This window comes from Psammomys obesus, unplaced genomic scaffold (genome assembly GCF_907164565.1).
Source record: "Psammomys obesus unplaced genomic scaffold, mPsaObe1.curated_primary_1811, whole genome shotgun sequence".
NCBI lineage: Eukaryota > Metazoa > Chordata > Mammalia > Rodentia > Muridae > Psammomys > Psammomys obesus.
The window spans coordinates 35614185-35631018 of NW_026593286.1; the positions used below are offsets into that span (position 1 = coordinate 35614185).

The 16834-nt window shown below is 41.7% G+C and overlaps 1 protein-coding gene across 1 annotated transcript in view; it reads left to right on the forward strand.

Annotated features, from left to right (window-relative positions):
• The window catches only part of Hecw2 (HECT, C2 and WW domain containing E3 ubiquitin protein ligase 2), a 158041-nt gene that overhangs the window by 127021 nt on the left and 14186 nt on the right, over positions 1-16834 (forward strand). Inside the window, exons 21-27 of the mRNA XM_055616959.1 lie at positions 2793-2945; positions 4620-4718; positions 8525-8654; positions 9672-9818; positions 10561-10675; positions 13073-13158; positions 14079-14191. Coding sequence (XP_055472934.1) covers positions 2793-2945; positions 4620-4718; positions 8525-8654; positions 9672-9818; positions 10561-10675; positions 13073-13158; positions 14079-14191 — 843 coding nt within the window. The remainder of the gene's footprint in view (positions 1-2792; positions 2946-4619; positions 4719-8524; positions 8655-9671; positions 9819-10560; positions 10676-13072; positions 13159-14078; positions 14192-16834) is intronic.

Sequence of the window (16834 nt, forward strand, 5' to 3'; positions counted from 1 at the left end):
AAATGGCTTATTTCATCCTACAAATTATTGTCTATCATCAAGGGAAGCCAGGGCAGGAACTCAAGGCAGAAGCCTGAAGCAGAAAGCACACAGGAATGCTGCTTACTGGCTAGCTTTCAGACTTACATTCAGCTATCTTATACTACCCAGAGGTAGCATTGTCTGCAGGGGCTGGGCCTCCCAAGGTCAATTAACAGTCAAGAAAATACCACATAGACATGCCTACAGGCCAATCTGGTGGTGGCAGTTCCTCAGCTGAAGTCCCTTTTTACAAAGTGTGTCAAGTTGACCACCAAGATCACCATCACAGTTGATGCTTTCCTGCTGTGGAAAGACATAAGGAACTGGGGATTTAGAAGACTGGCTCTTTAAGAGGAAGAAGGAGGAGGAGGAGGAAGAGGAGAAGAAGAAGAAAAAGAAGAGAAGAACTGGCTTCCCCAGGAGGTGGGATAATTTCAACCTTCTTTAGTGAAAGCAAGTGTCCAGACTCAGCTCCTTTGCCATACCTCGGGGTTGGAGTCAGTTCCAGGAGACTAGGGAATCCCGACCTGTGCATCGAGAAAAGGTTAAAGGAGGGGATCTGCTCAGGATTAGAGAAGGAGGTAGAGGCACAGATACCAGAGAGACTGAGGTGGCCAAGGAATCCTACCAGGGGTGGCTTGTCGAAACTGTTCTGTCTTCAAGGTCTAGATTAATTCTTGGCCAGTAATTGGCATTTCAGTCTTTGTTGGAGGCTTGTGTGCAAAGAACATCCGAGTGGAAAAAGGTTTTTGCTGCTGCTGGTCTCAAAAGCCAGAACTAGAAGAGTAGGAGGAAGCCACAAAAAAGGCTGCATGGTGGGGTAGTCTGAGCCTCTGGGTCTCTGGGTGGCCCAGACAGGCCTAAGGATGGCCTTGCCAGCCTGCCCCACAGCCACAAGGTGCAGTTACCCCAGAGGACAGGAGGACAGGGCCACCATGTCATTGAATAAAGCCTGTCTGGGCCTGAGAGCCGCAGGTACTTGCCTTTTCCTGCCCAGTAGGTTTCCTGCAGATGCTGGGGGTGTGAACTTTGGAGCTTGAGGGCTTTACTCATGCTGTGCTGGATGGTTTTAACTGTGCTTTGGTTTCTTTTAATGTGTGTTAGGGAAAGGTTGAGCTAGCACATGGGCATTTCACAAATGCTATGTAAGACAAGTATGCACTGGAAAACATCGAGATGATTTATTGAAAGTAGATATTAACTAAATAATGACATTTATAATCAGATATGTCAAAAACGGGAAGTCAGTATGTGAGTAGTTGAAGTTCACACTATTCAAATTCAGTTTTGTTATCACTGCATAAAAAAGGTCATTTTATTTTGGTAACAATTGTATTTTTCTAAATCTTCTACCTGTAATAGTATCATTTTCTACTTCATAAAATCTCATCTGGACGACTCAGATGATCCCACTTTCATTTAAAAAAAAATAAAAAATACAATGACAGAGGCTAGGTGAGGTAGCACACGCCTTTAATCCCAGCATTTGGAAGCAGAAGTAGGTGGATCTCTGTGAGTTTGGAGTCTGAGGTCTACATGGTGAGTTCTAGCCCAGCCAGGACTACATAGTAAGTTAGGACTATAGGTGTTGGGGGGGCTAGCACAGCCATTAACATGAGGACTTGAGTTCAGTCCCCAGAATTCTCACCTTTTAAACATCCAGGCCTGTTAGCTCACCGTTTCAATCCTAGCTCACTCCCCATAGCCTGTTTGCTGAGCTCCAAACCAGCGAAAGCCTGGCCCAAAGAGGTGGGTGTCACCTGAAGATTTGTCTGCTGGCCTCTGCCTACTTACACACACACACACACACACACACACACACACACACACACACTGCAATAATGGCCAAGTAATAAATTTGGAAGGAGAGAGAGGTGGTAGGAAGGGGAAAACAAAAGCCTTTGGGGTTGCTGGCTACTCCCCAGCCCCATCTTTGAATCTCTGTGTGCAGTTTTTACTAAAGGGCTGGTGTACTTCATGTTTTTCATTTTAAATTTGCCGTACCAAGTTGCTTTATATTTCAACCTTCCCTTTAAGGCAGCTCCACTTCTGCCCCTCCCCTCCCACCTCCACACACAGACCTTGGGCATTGCTGGCCACTTGTCATTCCTCAAACCCAGCCCAGGTCTTTAGCTTTCCGTCCCTCTGACTCGGAAGCTATGGAGAGTAAAGTGGAATTCACAGTGTCCTGCAGGTGCCAGAGTTCCAGCCTGCCCGAGGACCTTTCTTAGCAAGCTTTGCTACCTTCCTTTTCCTTGTATGTAATTTTCTATGGTATTTTATAATTTACACTTTTCACTTTTTTTTTTTTTTTTTTTTGTCTCTGAGCTCTCTAGGGAGAGTTCTTTCTCTTCCCCCATTCAGAAAAATTTCAAAAATCCCTGAGGTCTTTATGGCCCTTAAGTGGATGTAGCTGCTTTCCTCTGTGATAATGAAACATTCCCATGACACTCCCTTCCCTATGGCCTTGCTCTGGACATTTAAAATTTTCACATACATGTGTGTTTGTATGAATCATAAGTGTATTGTGTATTGTTTGCATTATCTTGTGGGTAGCTGAAGTTCTGGATATGTGCTGTGTCAATACCTAGCTCATTATTTCGGGTCAAGAATACTGAGATGAGATTTTTTCCACCTCTGTTTGGATAGCCCTGGTATGTGGACTATCCCTGTAATGAGCTTTCCCAACAAAGTTGAACACAGGAGAAAATATGCCAATACCAGAAAAAGTAAATGTGATTGTTCTTTATGTGGATTTCTCTATTTTACAGGTTGGATTACAGTGGGCCTTCCAGAGAGTTCTTCTTCCTGGTATCCAGAGAACTCTTTAACCCCTATTATGGCTTATTTGAATATTCAGCCAATGACACATACACAGTACAAATAAGCCCCATGTCTGCTTTCGTAGACAATCACCATGAATGGTAAGGGTCTATTCCTGTGACAGTTGTCCTCAGTTAATTTTCTGTGCTGTTAGCTCCTTCTCCCTCCAAAAGAAGCCACATTTCTTTTTACCATTTTCCTCTCCTGGATAAAAATCACATTATCCGTTACATACCTAATTTGGCTTTTATTTTTGTTGTCAAACTTAATTATATAGGCAGTCCCCCAGCTGTAATTGATTGTATTGCATATATCAGTGTCAAGTGAGCTGAGTAGAATTCAAAAGCCTTATCCCACTGGAAAAATGTTATAGTCGATTAGTCTCTTAGCAAGACCCCCAAGTCGCTCCTGCAGAAGCCAACTGCTTCTCTAATTGCTTGAGGGAAATGGCTGGCTCTCAGAGGAGGGGAGGTAGAGCTACTGGGCCCTGGGAGAGGCTTGTTCATATTTTAGGGGGCAGGGTATGGGGGGAGGGGTACAGGATGGATGGCAGATCAAGTGTTAGAATGGCCATCGTGCCCACTCACCCACACACTAGCACATTTAAGCCATTTAAAGTTTGGAAGCAGCCATCTCCTAAAATGTAATTTATCACACAAAACCAAGGGAAACAATTCTAAGATTCCCATCTGGAGATATTTATTCTGAAAATTCCCAAATTGCACTCTTTCCAAGTGTCCTTAAATCTTTTTCAAATCTCTGCATTTGTAGACGTTAAATATTTACATAACCCTTGTTAACTTGTTCCTGTTCATTTTTCACTGATAGTAACAAAGAAAGTGCAGAAGTGGAAAGAGGTTCTTTGAGTCATGAGGTTATTGACGAGTAAAAAGCATTAACTTTTAGGGCTTACTCTTCCAATTAACTTCTTGTTTAGTTACACATTTGGAGGCTTCCTAACACTGGCTGTTACAGCTGTGCTCACATAAGTGGAACTGAAGAGGGACAAAGCTGCTGGCCACTGACCTCAAAAAGCCTGCCCGAAACTACAGTTATAGATCCACAGTGCTTTTGTAGGCAGCAGACTTTGAGCTGGAGACCAAGACGCTTGTGATGGAGAAAGCAATTGTGTACCTCAGGCAGAAAACCCAGCCTGAATGGATCTGTAAGGAAGTTTCCAAGTTGATTCAGAATAGCTTTCACTTTGAAATTTTGGAGAACAGACTGTCTCATGAGGAAAGCCCCCCCAAATATCTAAATACGTATTTCATAAATAGTACTTACCATCAGGAGTGAGGCTTCAGAGAGAACAGAGATAGATGGGAACGTCCTTAATCTGAATAAGGGCTTTTCCCTCAAAGGGGAATTGCTCCTAGTTTGCATTCTAGAAATGAACTAATTTCCATGCACACAAACTAGAGGACATGTTTTCAACCTCCTTAGTCTTTATCAGTATTTCTTGGGATGGTTTTGGGGAAATTTCTCCAAAAGGCTCCGGGGGACTCCATGGTCAAGTGTGGGGTGATACAGGGTGATATTGTTGACATGGAGTAAGGGTAAGGTGTCCCTAAATATCAGAGGAACAGATTTCCTCCACAGGTAAATCTAAACATTGGCTACAGAAGACACACTCTATAGTGCCCAAAAATTCTCCGAGAGTTGCTAGGCAGGTCATCTTGGACAAACATAGAGTTGAAACTCGTTCTCAGAAGTAGACACAGCCCTTGGGACCCTGCTCAGTGGGGTTGAAATGTGTCCTTATTTCCTCCTCACAGGTTCCGGTTCAGCGGGAGGATCCTCGGTCTTGCACTAATACACCAGTATTTGTTGGATGCCTTCTTCACACGGCCCTTCTACAAGGCTCTTCTTAGAATGTAAGAGTTATTTCTGTGCTTGCATAGTCAGCATGTCAAGCCCAAAAGTGCTTTGCTGAAGAGGTTGTCAAGATCTCTGTTTATCTGCATGCCATCAAAACTGGCTTGTTGAATGAATCATGGTTTAGATTTCAGAAACCAACACAGTCTCAAACGTAGTTGCCGTGCTCCTGGCCCTTTACTTCTGCTTGCTCACACAGATCTTAGTTCTGTTCCTCCCCAAATAGTTCATTCTCATCTGTGACAGCACATGTGTCTTTAAGACAATTGGACTTCAAACACAGCCCGTGGATTCTTGTGGCATCAGTGCTGATTATTAATAGAACAGTTGTGGATTAGGCTTGGTGACTCAGGCTGCACCCCTTTATGCTGCGCTTTTGCTGTATGCATTTCCAGCAGCTTGCTCTTGGTCACAACTTCATTTCCTTTTGTTTCATTTCCATTTTATTTTTGCCTCTTTGGTAGGCGTAGACAGTGCCCTGCTTTTCTTGAGACCTTTCTGCGTGAAAATGGCAGTGTATGGGCGCAGATGAAAAACTGGCATCCACAGCACTTTTTCTTTGTTTGTGTCTCAGTGAACGGTGATAATTATTGTGCAATGTTGAGCAGAGCCACCCCTGCAGTCAGTATGTGGTCACTTACAAGACCAAGCAGAAGACAGATGTCAGGGGAGAGGACAGACAGGTGGCTTAAACTTGCAAAGAACTGAAGTGCTGAACTGTGGGAGCTGTCTGGCGCATCCCTAGCTGTGTTCCCTAAAGTAGAAGTCCTGGCCTTAAATGAAAACCAGCAGAATGTTTCTCATGAGGCTTCCGTGGGCTCAGTTGGAAAGCTTTCCTTCTGGGAAATAGGGACCATTTCCTGCTTCTCCAGTTTTCTGGCCACCTCCTCCCCTGCTCCTCTCCCCCCCTTGTCACCTTTGCATTTCATTGTCTTCTCACAGTTTCCTTAGTTTTCCTGAAAACTGTACCAGGTGGTCACATTAAATCACACCCTCCACACGTTAGTCTGGCTTTTCTCCTCTACTGGCAACTCTGGGGTAGCAGAGACAATCGGAAACTAGAAGTCGTCTCTGCCATCCTAAAGTTTATTTATCCTTGGGTCTTTCCTCACTGACACTGTGTTCTCCTCCTTGCTTGTGTTCTTGCTCCTCTGTGGGCCTTTCCTCTGACTTGCCCTTAACCTTGGTGTTCAGATGCATCCATTCTGGGCCTCTCTCTAAAGCTGACAAAAAGAAATGCCTTCACTTTTTTCTCCTGTGGACCACTGTATCTATCCCGCAGTGTTGCTCTCTTGAGCTGCAGGCTCACGTGTGAATGGTCTTCTGAACACTGCTTCTTGGGTGTTTTAGTGGGATGCCAAGTCTGCATGTTTAAAGCTGAACTCGTTACAAGCCTTGAAGTGAATCTTGTACTTGTCCACCTGAAGTTAACAATGCTCATGTTCCTGGTCATTCTTGTTAGACATCAAGAGTAACCTTTAAACAAGGGTAGCAAATGCATAGTACAGGTTTTCAAGTGGTCATCTTGGTGCTGTGACAAGATGCTTGACCAACGCAGCTTCTGGGAGGAGGGTTGCTTTGACTTTCAGGTGGATGGATGGGTTACCAGCCATCCTGGCAGGGAAGCTGGTCCCTTTCCCTTTTCATCCTCAGTCAGGAAGCAGAGAGAGCGCTCAGTTCACTGAGAATGCTCAGATTGTATTCAAGCTGGAATCCCAGCCCATAGAACGCTTGTGCCCAGAGCTCGGGTGGGTCTTCCATTTCACTTACATTAATCTAGAAAATTCCCTGTAGACACACCTAGAGGCAGTGTCCTTGGTGATTCTAGATCCTGTCAGTTGACAACATTAACTGTCATGGCATCCTTGCCCATCTTTGTTCCCATTCCCCTGGAATAATTTCAAAGAACGTGTAACACTTTACTGCACTGAAATCACGCAACTTCAGAAACCTCTTCTGTTCCTTTCACTAAAACGTGTTGATCAATGCAGGCAGCATGGCTAAGGTCTAAGAGTGCCAATCAGAGATGGCCTGTTACATGAATTCATTTGCTGTCCCTATTTTAGACTAGCCTCCTTTATACTGCTTTCCAACATAACCGTTTGTTTACTATTTCTGTGTTTGTGCCTCTGCACTCTTAATAGCCTTGCCCTCATTAGAACATTTCTCTTATTTTGGCTATATTACTGATACGATCTATTAATGGATTTTTACCCCATTTTATATAATCTTTTCAATATCTTCTAGAAGAACTCTTTACAGCTCATCTCCCATATCTGATTACATCGTTCCTTGTCTTGAACCTGAATCACCGAGACCCTTGGAATGACTCTCCAGACTCACTCCCAAATGCTTTTCTGTCCTCATATGTAGATGTTGAGTGTCTTATGTCAGGATTCCAGGGCTTTCCATGTGCGTGAAGTATTCTGCACTCTATGCCTTTGCATTTATTTATCCTATCCTCTTTTCTTTTCCCTTTTGTTTTAACCCATCCCCTTTCTATGTCTAGATATCATCATCCTGAAAGATTTAATACAGGCATCCGCTCATCTAAACATCTTTCCCTGAATATCCAAGACAACACAAATGTCCCTCTCGATTCCCCTGATAGCCCTTGGTACTTACCTTTTCTTTTTCAGACGGGGTTTTACTCTACAGCCCAGGCTGGGCTCAAACTTTACTTGAGTCCTTATTCAAGCCACCAGAGTGTTGAAACTGTGGCATGGGTGGCCATGTCCAGTCTTAAATCATTAATTTAACATGCACTTAAATTGTATGTAGATTTTGGCACTGTCCACTTTGTGCTGTCACTTATGCTTATCTATGGTGTGCCTGCCTCCCTGAGACCACTTCCTTCTAAGAACAATACTTTTTTTTTTGTTTTGTTTTTATTTTGAATTGTCCAAGACAGGATTTCTCTGTGTAGCCTTTGCCATCCTGGACTCACTTTGTAGACCAGGCTAGCCTCAAACTCACAGAGATTCTTTTGCCTCTGCCTCCCAGAGTGCTGGGATTACAAGCGTGTGCCACTGTGCCTGGCTTTACCAAGTAGTTATCAATATGCCACACATTTGATGCCTAATAAATATTTAAAATAAACTAAACAAGATGACTCTTGAATTTGAGCTAAAGGACAGGGAATTTTAAAACAACTATGGCAAATTAATTACTGCTACCTTACACCAAGGTATGTAATAGTAACTCTATCTCAGTTAGATCTTGTTACTGCAAAGAAAAAATAGCAGTGGAGTGAAGTAGAGGAAACTTTTATGGTTATAGAAGAATTCTTTGGCTTGCTATTTTTATAGTGGTAGAATAAGAACCAGGAGAAAAAGGAAAATGCATGGACATCACTTATAGTATCTAGTCTTTAAAAAAAAAACAAGTGAAAAACAGAGTTAAACAGAAAAATCACTGAAGAATTTCAAATTAGGAGAGCACTAATTTTTGATAGGATAATGTAGCAAAAAAGATTGTGGGGGCAAGTTGTCAGCCCAGTTCAGTCCTAGATATGACACTGTGTCAATGACAATGTGGATGACAGCCATTCTTTGTACCTTCTAGTTCTGTTTTTGAGAGAAAAGATGGGTAAGTGGTTCCTGAGGAATGTCATGTCCTGGATTTAAGAATGTATGCCACATATCTGGGTTACCTTAGTAGTGTGATTGCTAGACTCATGAGCATTCCTAGTATCACAGCCTAGTGAACGGGCCTTGTTCTTGTCACGAAGCCTCAGTTTCCTTCCTCGTGATTCCGGGGTTTGTAATAATAAGGCCTGTATGTTTGCTTCTGTCTGTCATCTCAGCCTGTGTGACCTGAGTGATCTAGAATACCTTGATGAGGAGTTCCACCAGAGTCTTCAGTGGATGAAGGACAATGACATCCATGACATCCTAGACCTCACGTTCACTGTGAACGAAGAAGTTTTTGGACAGGTCTGTTATGTGCTAACTGAAGACTGTTGGCTGGTGAAAAGCTAATTCCTTGACTAAGATCAAATTCTAGTTTATTTGTGGCTTATTGAGTGACTTAACCCAGGGCTGCGAAATTGTAGTAAGCTTGAGTACAAAGATTACTGTAATGCCAACTACAGTCTAAGAGGTCCTCATTGATATATTATGACATTGGTAGATTATAGATTTGTATTTTATAAACAATCTTTTTATTTCTAACTCAATGGATATGAGAGATGAGAATATCTGGAGATATCTAGAAATATGAGAATGTATCTTATATAGAATACATTTGAAGAGTCTCTGCTATCCCTGGATTGAATATTGTATTATATAATATTGTAATATAAAATTAGACCTGTTTAGATTTTAAAACTGTAGTTGATTGTTTTGAGACAGTGAGAATGTGAATTCTATTTTGGAGAGTGCTTGAAAGCAGAGAATATACTGGTTTTCCTTTAAATTTGATGGAAGGGAAGACTACAAGATTTCTGTCAGGAGCAATGTCTTAGTTCCTGTTAGGCATGACTATTTGCCTGGGTTTCCTGTATTTCATGTGCTTTCAAAAATGAGCACTCAATTTAAGATTTATGGGGTGGGTGTGTTTCTGTTTTCCTTAAGTACATCCTTTATAATGGCTCTGTAGGTTGACTGTACCCCTTAGATTAGTGATCCTCAACCTGTAGATTGCAACCTTTTGGAAGGGCTGAATGACACAGCCCACCCAAGACCATCAGAAAACACAGACATTGACATTTTGATTCATAACAGTAGCAAAATTGCAGTTATGAAGCAGCAACAAAAATAACTTTGTGGTTGGGGTCACAACAGCATGAGGAACTGTATTAAGGGGTCTCAGCCTTAGGAAGGTGGAGAACCACTGCCTTAGAAATGTGCCTCTGATGCGGAGAGGGGCCTCACACCTGATCTCAGCTCGTTGGTGGCAGTTGGCATCAAGTATGTTGTTTTCTGATCAGTTCTTTTGCCTTTTAATGATAGATTACTGAACGAGAGTTAAAGCCAGGGGGAGCCAATATCCCGGTCACAGAGAAGAACAAGAAGGAGTACATTGAGAGGATGGTGAAGTGGAGGATTGAGAGGGGTGTGGTGCAGCAGACAGAGAGCTTAGTTCGAGGTTTCTATGAGGTAAGATGGCAGTGGCAGACAGCTGGAGTCACACGGCCCACAGTCAGGCTGCCTGTCCATTCTGTGGTGCTTCACGCATAGACTTTTTCTCTTCTCTCTTGCTGTGTTCTTTTCTTTTAAAAAGACAAATGTGTCCTTCTGTCTCTCTAAAGTACACATGTGAAAGCTCATTGTGCATGTTCTATCACCAGAATGAATGGCATACTGCTTTCAGGTGTACCATTTTAATGCTTAATGACTACTGATAACATGGAAGTTATGAGTCTTACTCATGTTTAGGTATGCAAAATCAAATTTCGTGCTTGATATATGTGGTGATGGGGGGCCAGAATTTGTCACACATATTCCATGTCACTCCCTCTACAAAAATCACTGGATCATTTTCAAATGCAAAACTAGATAAATCAATTGTCAGATATGAAACAAAAATCCTCTTATTCTAGTACTGACCATACTCTGCCTTGCTTAGCTTCTGAGATCAAAAGAGACCTAGCATGTTCGGTGGGACATGATGATCAACAAAAACAAAAATTCAGTTGTGGCCAAGCATATAAACTTTCAGTTAGAAACATACCTTCCATCTGTAGAGAGTATGACATGTTTTCACATACCATAGGATGTAACCTATGGAGGGTATAACCGTAGTACTCCCGAAATTCCCTGCGTTTTTGTTGAGGCTTCCTTACAGCTGAGGTTTCTCTAGGATCCTAAGCCATGCCTGCACTTTTCTTTTATCCCACAGGTGGTAGATGCCAGGCTAGTATCTGTCTTTGACGCAAGAGAACTGGAGCTGGTCATTGCTGGCACGGCTGAAATAGACCTCAATGATTGGAGAAACAACACTGAATACAGAGGCGGTGAGGTTTGACTTATAAAGGGCCCCATTTAAGTTACAGGGGGGCCTAATTCAAGCACAGGCCTGAACACAGAGCAGAGGAAGGCACTTTATTAATCACTGGTCTGGGGCTGTTTTCCTTGAGACCTTGGGCAAGGTCGGTCCCTTCTGTACCTAGTGACTGCCAAAGGGGGAAGGACTGTTTACACCCCATCTGAGGATGTCATAACTCCTAATTGCTGGTGAAGAAATGTGATCTTAAGAACACCAATTAATTATTGGATGACACTGCTGGTGAGGTATGGGGAGCTTAATACCCAGCTGGTCAAACCCCACCTCTCCATCTACATTCTGAACCTCCAGACACCACACCCTTCAAGCTTCCTAACATGCACAGGTTTGCTACAGTTCCCTGGACTATCTAGCAGTTATAACTCACGGTTAAAACGCTAGCAGGGAACAAGGTGGGGGCCTCAGAATTCATCAGGCTCCTCTGCAGGGTCCTTCCAAAGTGGAACACCGAGTTTGACTGAAAAGGGAATTGTAAAATCATTTTGAGCGTGACTCTTTGGAGGTGACTTTCTGAACATGAGTACACAGTTTCTGTTAGTAGTTTGGACCAATATGATTGGGAATGTTCCCCATTAAAAAGCTGAAATCTAAGGACAGCCCAGAGTTAAAGTTTTGTCTAATAATTTTGAGCAAAAAAGGTTTGTTTGTTTGTTTGTTTGTTTGTTTGTTTGTTTGTTTTTCTGGGATGTGTTGCAATGTTAGGCTTTTCTCTGAAAGGCTGTGTTAAACTGGGGTTTCTACCATTGCTATTTCTGAAGTTAAACTGTGTAGTTAATTTTCTCTGGCTGGACCCATGTAGTGTTCGTGTATAATATTATAGAAAGCATTGCTAGCTGAGTTATTTTTAATAATTAAAATGCAATTTCTCTCATACTCCACTTAACTTCCATTTTGTGGTAACTATTATTTCCTCGGACCTTACTCCCAGGAGATTCTAATAGCAATGAAGTAATCGAATTAGTCATTTTTGTATTTATATAGTCTAAGGTTTTTATTTACTATATCTGAGCAAATCAAGGAGCCATTTCAGTGGTAAATCTTACCAAATGAGATCCTTGGAAGACACCAGGTAAAGGACGAGATACTTAGCTGGCATGTTTGCCCCGTACAGCTAGTTGGCCCCACATGAAAAAGTAGTTATGCTGTCACTTACCATGTGTTCAGACAGCAGCTGTTTGTGGATAATATGAAGAGACAGTCATTCTTTCACAAGAGGCTTAGCACAAACAGTAAACACAGCGCTGAAGAGAGCTGACTCCTAAGGACAGGAAGCTTTAGTTCCTGAAGCAGCTAAGTTCTTCCACTGATTAACGAAGTCTTTACCAAAGACTGGACCTGTCGCTGTGCCTGACCTAATGCTACCTATCCTTCACTCAGACAGACTCTTTCTTTTTTAAGGGGGATAAATATGTTTGATGAACTGTGCTCCCCACCCCCCCCCCCAAAAAAAAAAAGAAAAAGAAAAAATTCTTGTCAGCCTTCTCTTAGAATTTATTTTTTACTCACAGGTTCTAAAATCCATAACCACTGCTTTAACCCAAATATGTGAGATAATACTTTTAACATTTCTTTAAATTCTTCTAAAGAATGGAATAAAAGTAAAACTCTGATAGGTAGGATTTATTATTTAAAAAAACTAAAAGGTCTCTTTTCTGTTTCTTAGTAAATCTGATGAAAATAAATTTGTTTTATTTGTTTTAATTGTAGTTCTGTCTGTAGTACTGGGGATTGAACCCCAACCTTGCACTTGCTAGGCAAGTGCTTTGCCACCAACCTACATCACCAGTCCTAATCATTTGGTTTTATTGATTTTTGATAGTTATACATAGCTTTTAGGGAAGACTTAGGATTGAAATAGGCAGTTTTAAAAAACATTTCCACTGTTTCTCTTTGTATAATCTGTGTGATTAATGTATCTCTCCATCAGGAGGAAATCCTGAGAGGGTCTGTTTTCTTTGGCATTAAACCCCCAAGCTTAGTATAGTGTTTGGCATAATGGTATTTGGAGCCATTGATGATTGTTCCTTATAGAAATGACTAAAAGCAGTAAGCATTTCTAGTCATAACAATTGTATTTTTCAGAAAGGATAGAGCTAAAGCAATGTATTTGTTATTCTCCTCACTGCTCAATGAAAACAGAAACCTCCTGGTTTCATTTATGATGTCTTCTCCAACTTTTGAGACTCATATGATGACATTTACAGTGTTGTTCCTTAATCTTAAATGTTAAGCCATTTAAAGAATCTAAGATGTTGATTTAGGTGTGGGGTAGAGGTCTTTTATCATATTTCTCCGTAGTTTAAGATAGAAGAGACAAAGTAACTGAGCTTTCCTGCTTGGTTAATAGGGTACCACGACAATCACATTGTAATCCGGTGGTTTTGGGCTGCAGTAGAACGATTCAACAATGAACAACGATTGAGGTTGTTACAGGTGAGATGCCATTAGGCCATCGTTCTTTAACACAATAATATACTTTTGGAAGTGTGCATGTTTTTTAGTAACTGCTGAATATTCTTCATAAGTACAAACCTTGTTTATCCGGCCATGGCATTTCCATGCTGCTGTGGCTGCATACCCATGTACTAACATCCCCAGCCACGTGAAGCCACTTCTTGAGGGTTGTGGGGAAGTGCCAGTGTTGGTCTGAGAAAACCAGAATTGACATTTGCCATTGGGTCCTTGTAGTGATAGCCTGTGGTCCCCTGCAGTCAGGATCCTTAGCAGACAAAAAGATGGTGTTCAGTATTGTAAGAAAGGACCCTATTTGATGTTATAGTCCTTTTTTCTTCATTGGACATCCCATACTTTGTAGAGCAATGACATTGTAGAGATGCCTCTGTGTTTTATAATATTTATAAAAGCTATCTATCCAGGGCCATGCTGATAAGGTGCCACTGGACTATTAGACATGAGGAAGCCTCTTGATTGCTGAGGCAGAGCCTTACATGTATACTTGGACTTGGTGCTTTTGGCCTAAGGGTCTGGAACTCAGATTTGCAGGCCACAGAATTCTTCAAATTTATGCTGGATTGATGGTGGGCTGAGTAGGTTTGGGTTAACTAAAGACCATTTCATTTATCTGACATTGGAATTATGCCTGATTTAACATCTGGGTGTGTCAGCTGCTCAGAGTGCCTTATTTTCTATAAATGCCTTATTCCATTTCCCTTTATAATCCACCGTTCTCTGTGTGGCCGAGTGATTGTCAGGATCTGTCGTTGTCCCATGTTGATGAAGTTGGCTTCTGAAGTTCCCTACTTGTGCCTCCTTCCCTGCACAGCAATGATGAAAGGGGTTTCCTGGAGGAGGTCTCTGGCTTCACCTTTTTCTTCTGTCTCTGTGGCTGACAGTTTGTTACAGGCACATCTAGCATTCCCTATGAAGGATTTGCTTCTCTCCGAGGGAGTAATGGCCCAAGAAGATTCTGTGTGGAAAAATGGGGAAAAATCACTGCTCTTCCCAGGTAAGGTAGAAAATAACATTCTTTACTCCCAACACAGTGCAGGGAAATCTCAGCTTAATTTAAATTTTATATTATTCTTATTTATATGAATGAATATATGTGTATATGGATCAATCACTGTTTTATGTGAAGAGTGGAAAACTGGAAATTTTGAAAAATGAAATTCTTTCTGATTACTTTCTTTAATAAAGTGCAAAGAGACAAAATATCTTGTTTGGTTATATGTTAAATATATTTACTTGCATATCAAAGTTCAAAACACAACAAAGCCAGAAGATTTACTAGCTTTGGTAAGGCAACATCTGTCATCAAACCTGTGGCTTGACCCTAGAAGGCAATAGTAATTAAGGTTCCTATTGCTGTGATGAAATACCATGACCACTACCTATATTTTCTTTAAGTTTGGTTTGTTAGATGTACAATTTTTTTTAGGTTAGTTATAGCATGGGAAGTTTTTCTTTCTCCTTCAACTATGGCAGATAGTTTTGCTAGGTATATTAGTTTAAGTTTGCTGCCATGGTCTTGTAGGGCTTGGAATACAGTGCATCTGGCTCTGAAAGTCTCCATTGGTAACACCAATAGACATGCTAACATGGTGGAGGAAAGTTCAGGAGGCCACAACCCTAGACAAAGAACTATAGGCAAACAAGGACTGTTGAGAGTAGAAGAGATCATCTTCTCCAAGGATGAGCATACCAATTTGTTTACCCAAAACCTAATGGTCAGCCATGAAAACATACATCCAAGTAACATTATACAGACTAAGCAAGTTGTATTCATGCTTTTAGGAACACACACACACACACACACACACACACACACACACACACATGCACACACTCATATGCACAAGAAAGAAAAGAAAGGAAACAAGGATAAAGAGGCCATAAATTTGAAAGAGAGCAAGCAAGGGTACATGGAAAGTGTGGCCAAGAAAAAATATAAGGGTGAAATGATGCGATTTTATTATGATCTCAAAAAATACTTAAAATGTTTTTAAAATAACAACAAAACCACCATGACCAAAGAAAGGATTTATTTCATCTTACAACTTATAGTCCATCACCTGAGGGAATCTAGAGCAGGAACTCAGGGCAAGACTGATGCAGAGTCCATGGAGGAGTGTTGCTTATGGGCTGGCCCCCATGGATTGCTCATCCTGCTTTCTTATGGCACCCAGGACCACCAGTCCAGGGGTGGCCCCACCAACAGTTAGCTGGGCCCCAATATCAGTCATCAAAACGCACCATAGCTTTACCCACAGGCAATGTGGTCAGGGCATTCAGCTGACTTCTTAAGAAGGCTCTAGCTCGTGTCAAGTTGACATAAACTAGGCAGCACAAAACTGTAGTGTTAAGGTTATGTTAATAACCATTGAGAATGATCTCACTAGAAACACGGTTGCTGTTGAAGAGGATTCAGTCTTGTGAATGGGCTGTTTACCTCTGTAGTGTATAGTATTGGTTGTCATTGAGTTTGAGTCCCCTCTGCCTAGACTCTCAACAATATCATACATTTTCTTGGTGGAAAAACATTGATTTACTGCTGCTAACAGACAGTAGACAAGGCTGGCAGGTAGGGCTTGTGAAGAAAGGAGTATACGAAGTTAAGTGGAGGCAACTCAGGGGCTTGCCTGAGCACCTTACCTACCTCTCCACAACCCAGGCTGTACATAGCAATTCCACAACATACCTATCTTCCCAACATATTTAATGTACTAAATTTGGATGACTGTGACTTTCATTACTTGAAGAACTGGCTCATTTTACTAGTGCTTGAGTAGTGAGTTTTTTCCCCATCTTTAATGCCTATTTGTATCTTGAAAACAGATTTATACTATCTCAGTAAGGTTTTTCACTCTTTTGAGAAACTTAAGAAGTAGGAAAATTCAGATTAACTATGTGCCACATTTCTATTGACTTTTTCGGTGAAGCCACCACAGTTTATGGAATTGACTGCAATAATGATAATATAGCTGCTGCTCACACTTCAGTCACTGAAATTTTCCTGAAACCTGTTGGGCAGAGGAAGCTAGTTGCTTACAGCCCCATCCTCTTCTGTCTTGCGCTGACTCAAGCCATTGCTTAAGACACTTTGTTCACTGGCTCTGTGTTTGCTGCTGTCTGTGGCAGCTGTGTCCGTCACCCCCAGCTGCAATTAGAGCAGCCTCACACTGAAACAAGTGGAAGACTAGAAGTTAGAAGTCCTGGATTCCACTTCCACTTGGTCACCATCGAACTCTGGGATTTCCAGGACCACTGCTTTCTAAACTTCAGGTTTCAGCTGGTAGGGGTAGTTATCTTGGGTTTGGTTCAGTAAGAGGTAACACTAAAGGTGGCTGCAGAGTCCTTGGTGCTGTCTGCACTAGCATCTCTACTTCCCCTGGTATTTCTAGAAGGTTCTCGCGCTGACTCATTGTAGATGGAGATGTTCCCTAGAATCATTGCAAACGCACAGTTGGGTAACAGCTATTGTCATTCTTCCTGTCTTCTGGTGTAGCGCCTGGTCCTACTCTGATTATAACACAAATAAAGGTATTATTATCCATCTTCAGAGAATAGAAATAATGAGGCTGGGCTCAGAGATTATTTCTAACACTTGAGTGAGGTAATGTATTGGAAAGTCCTCCGGGAGTGTATGCCT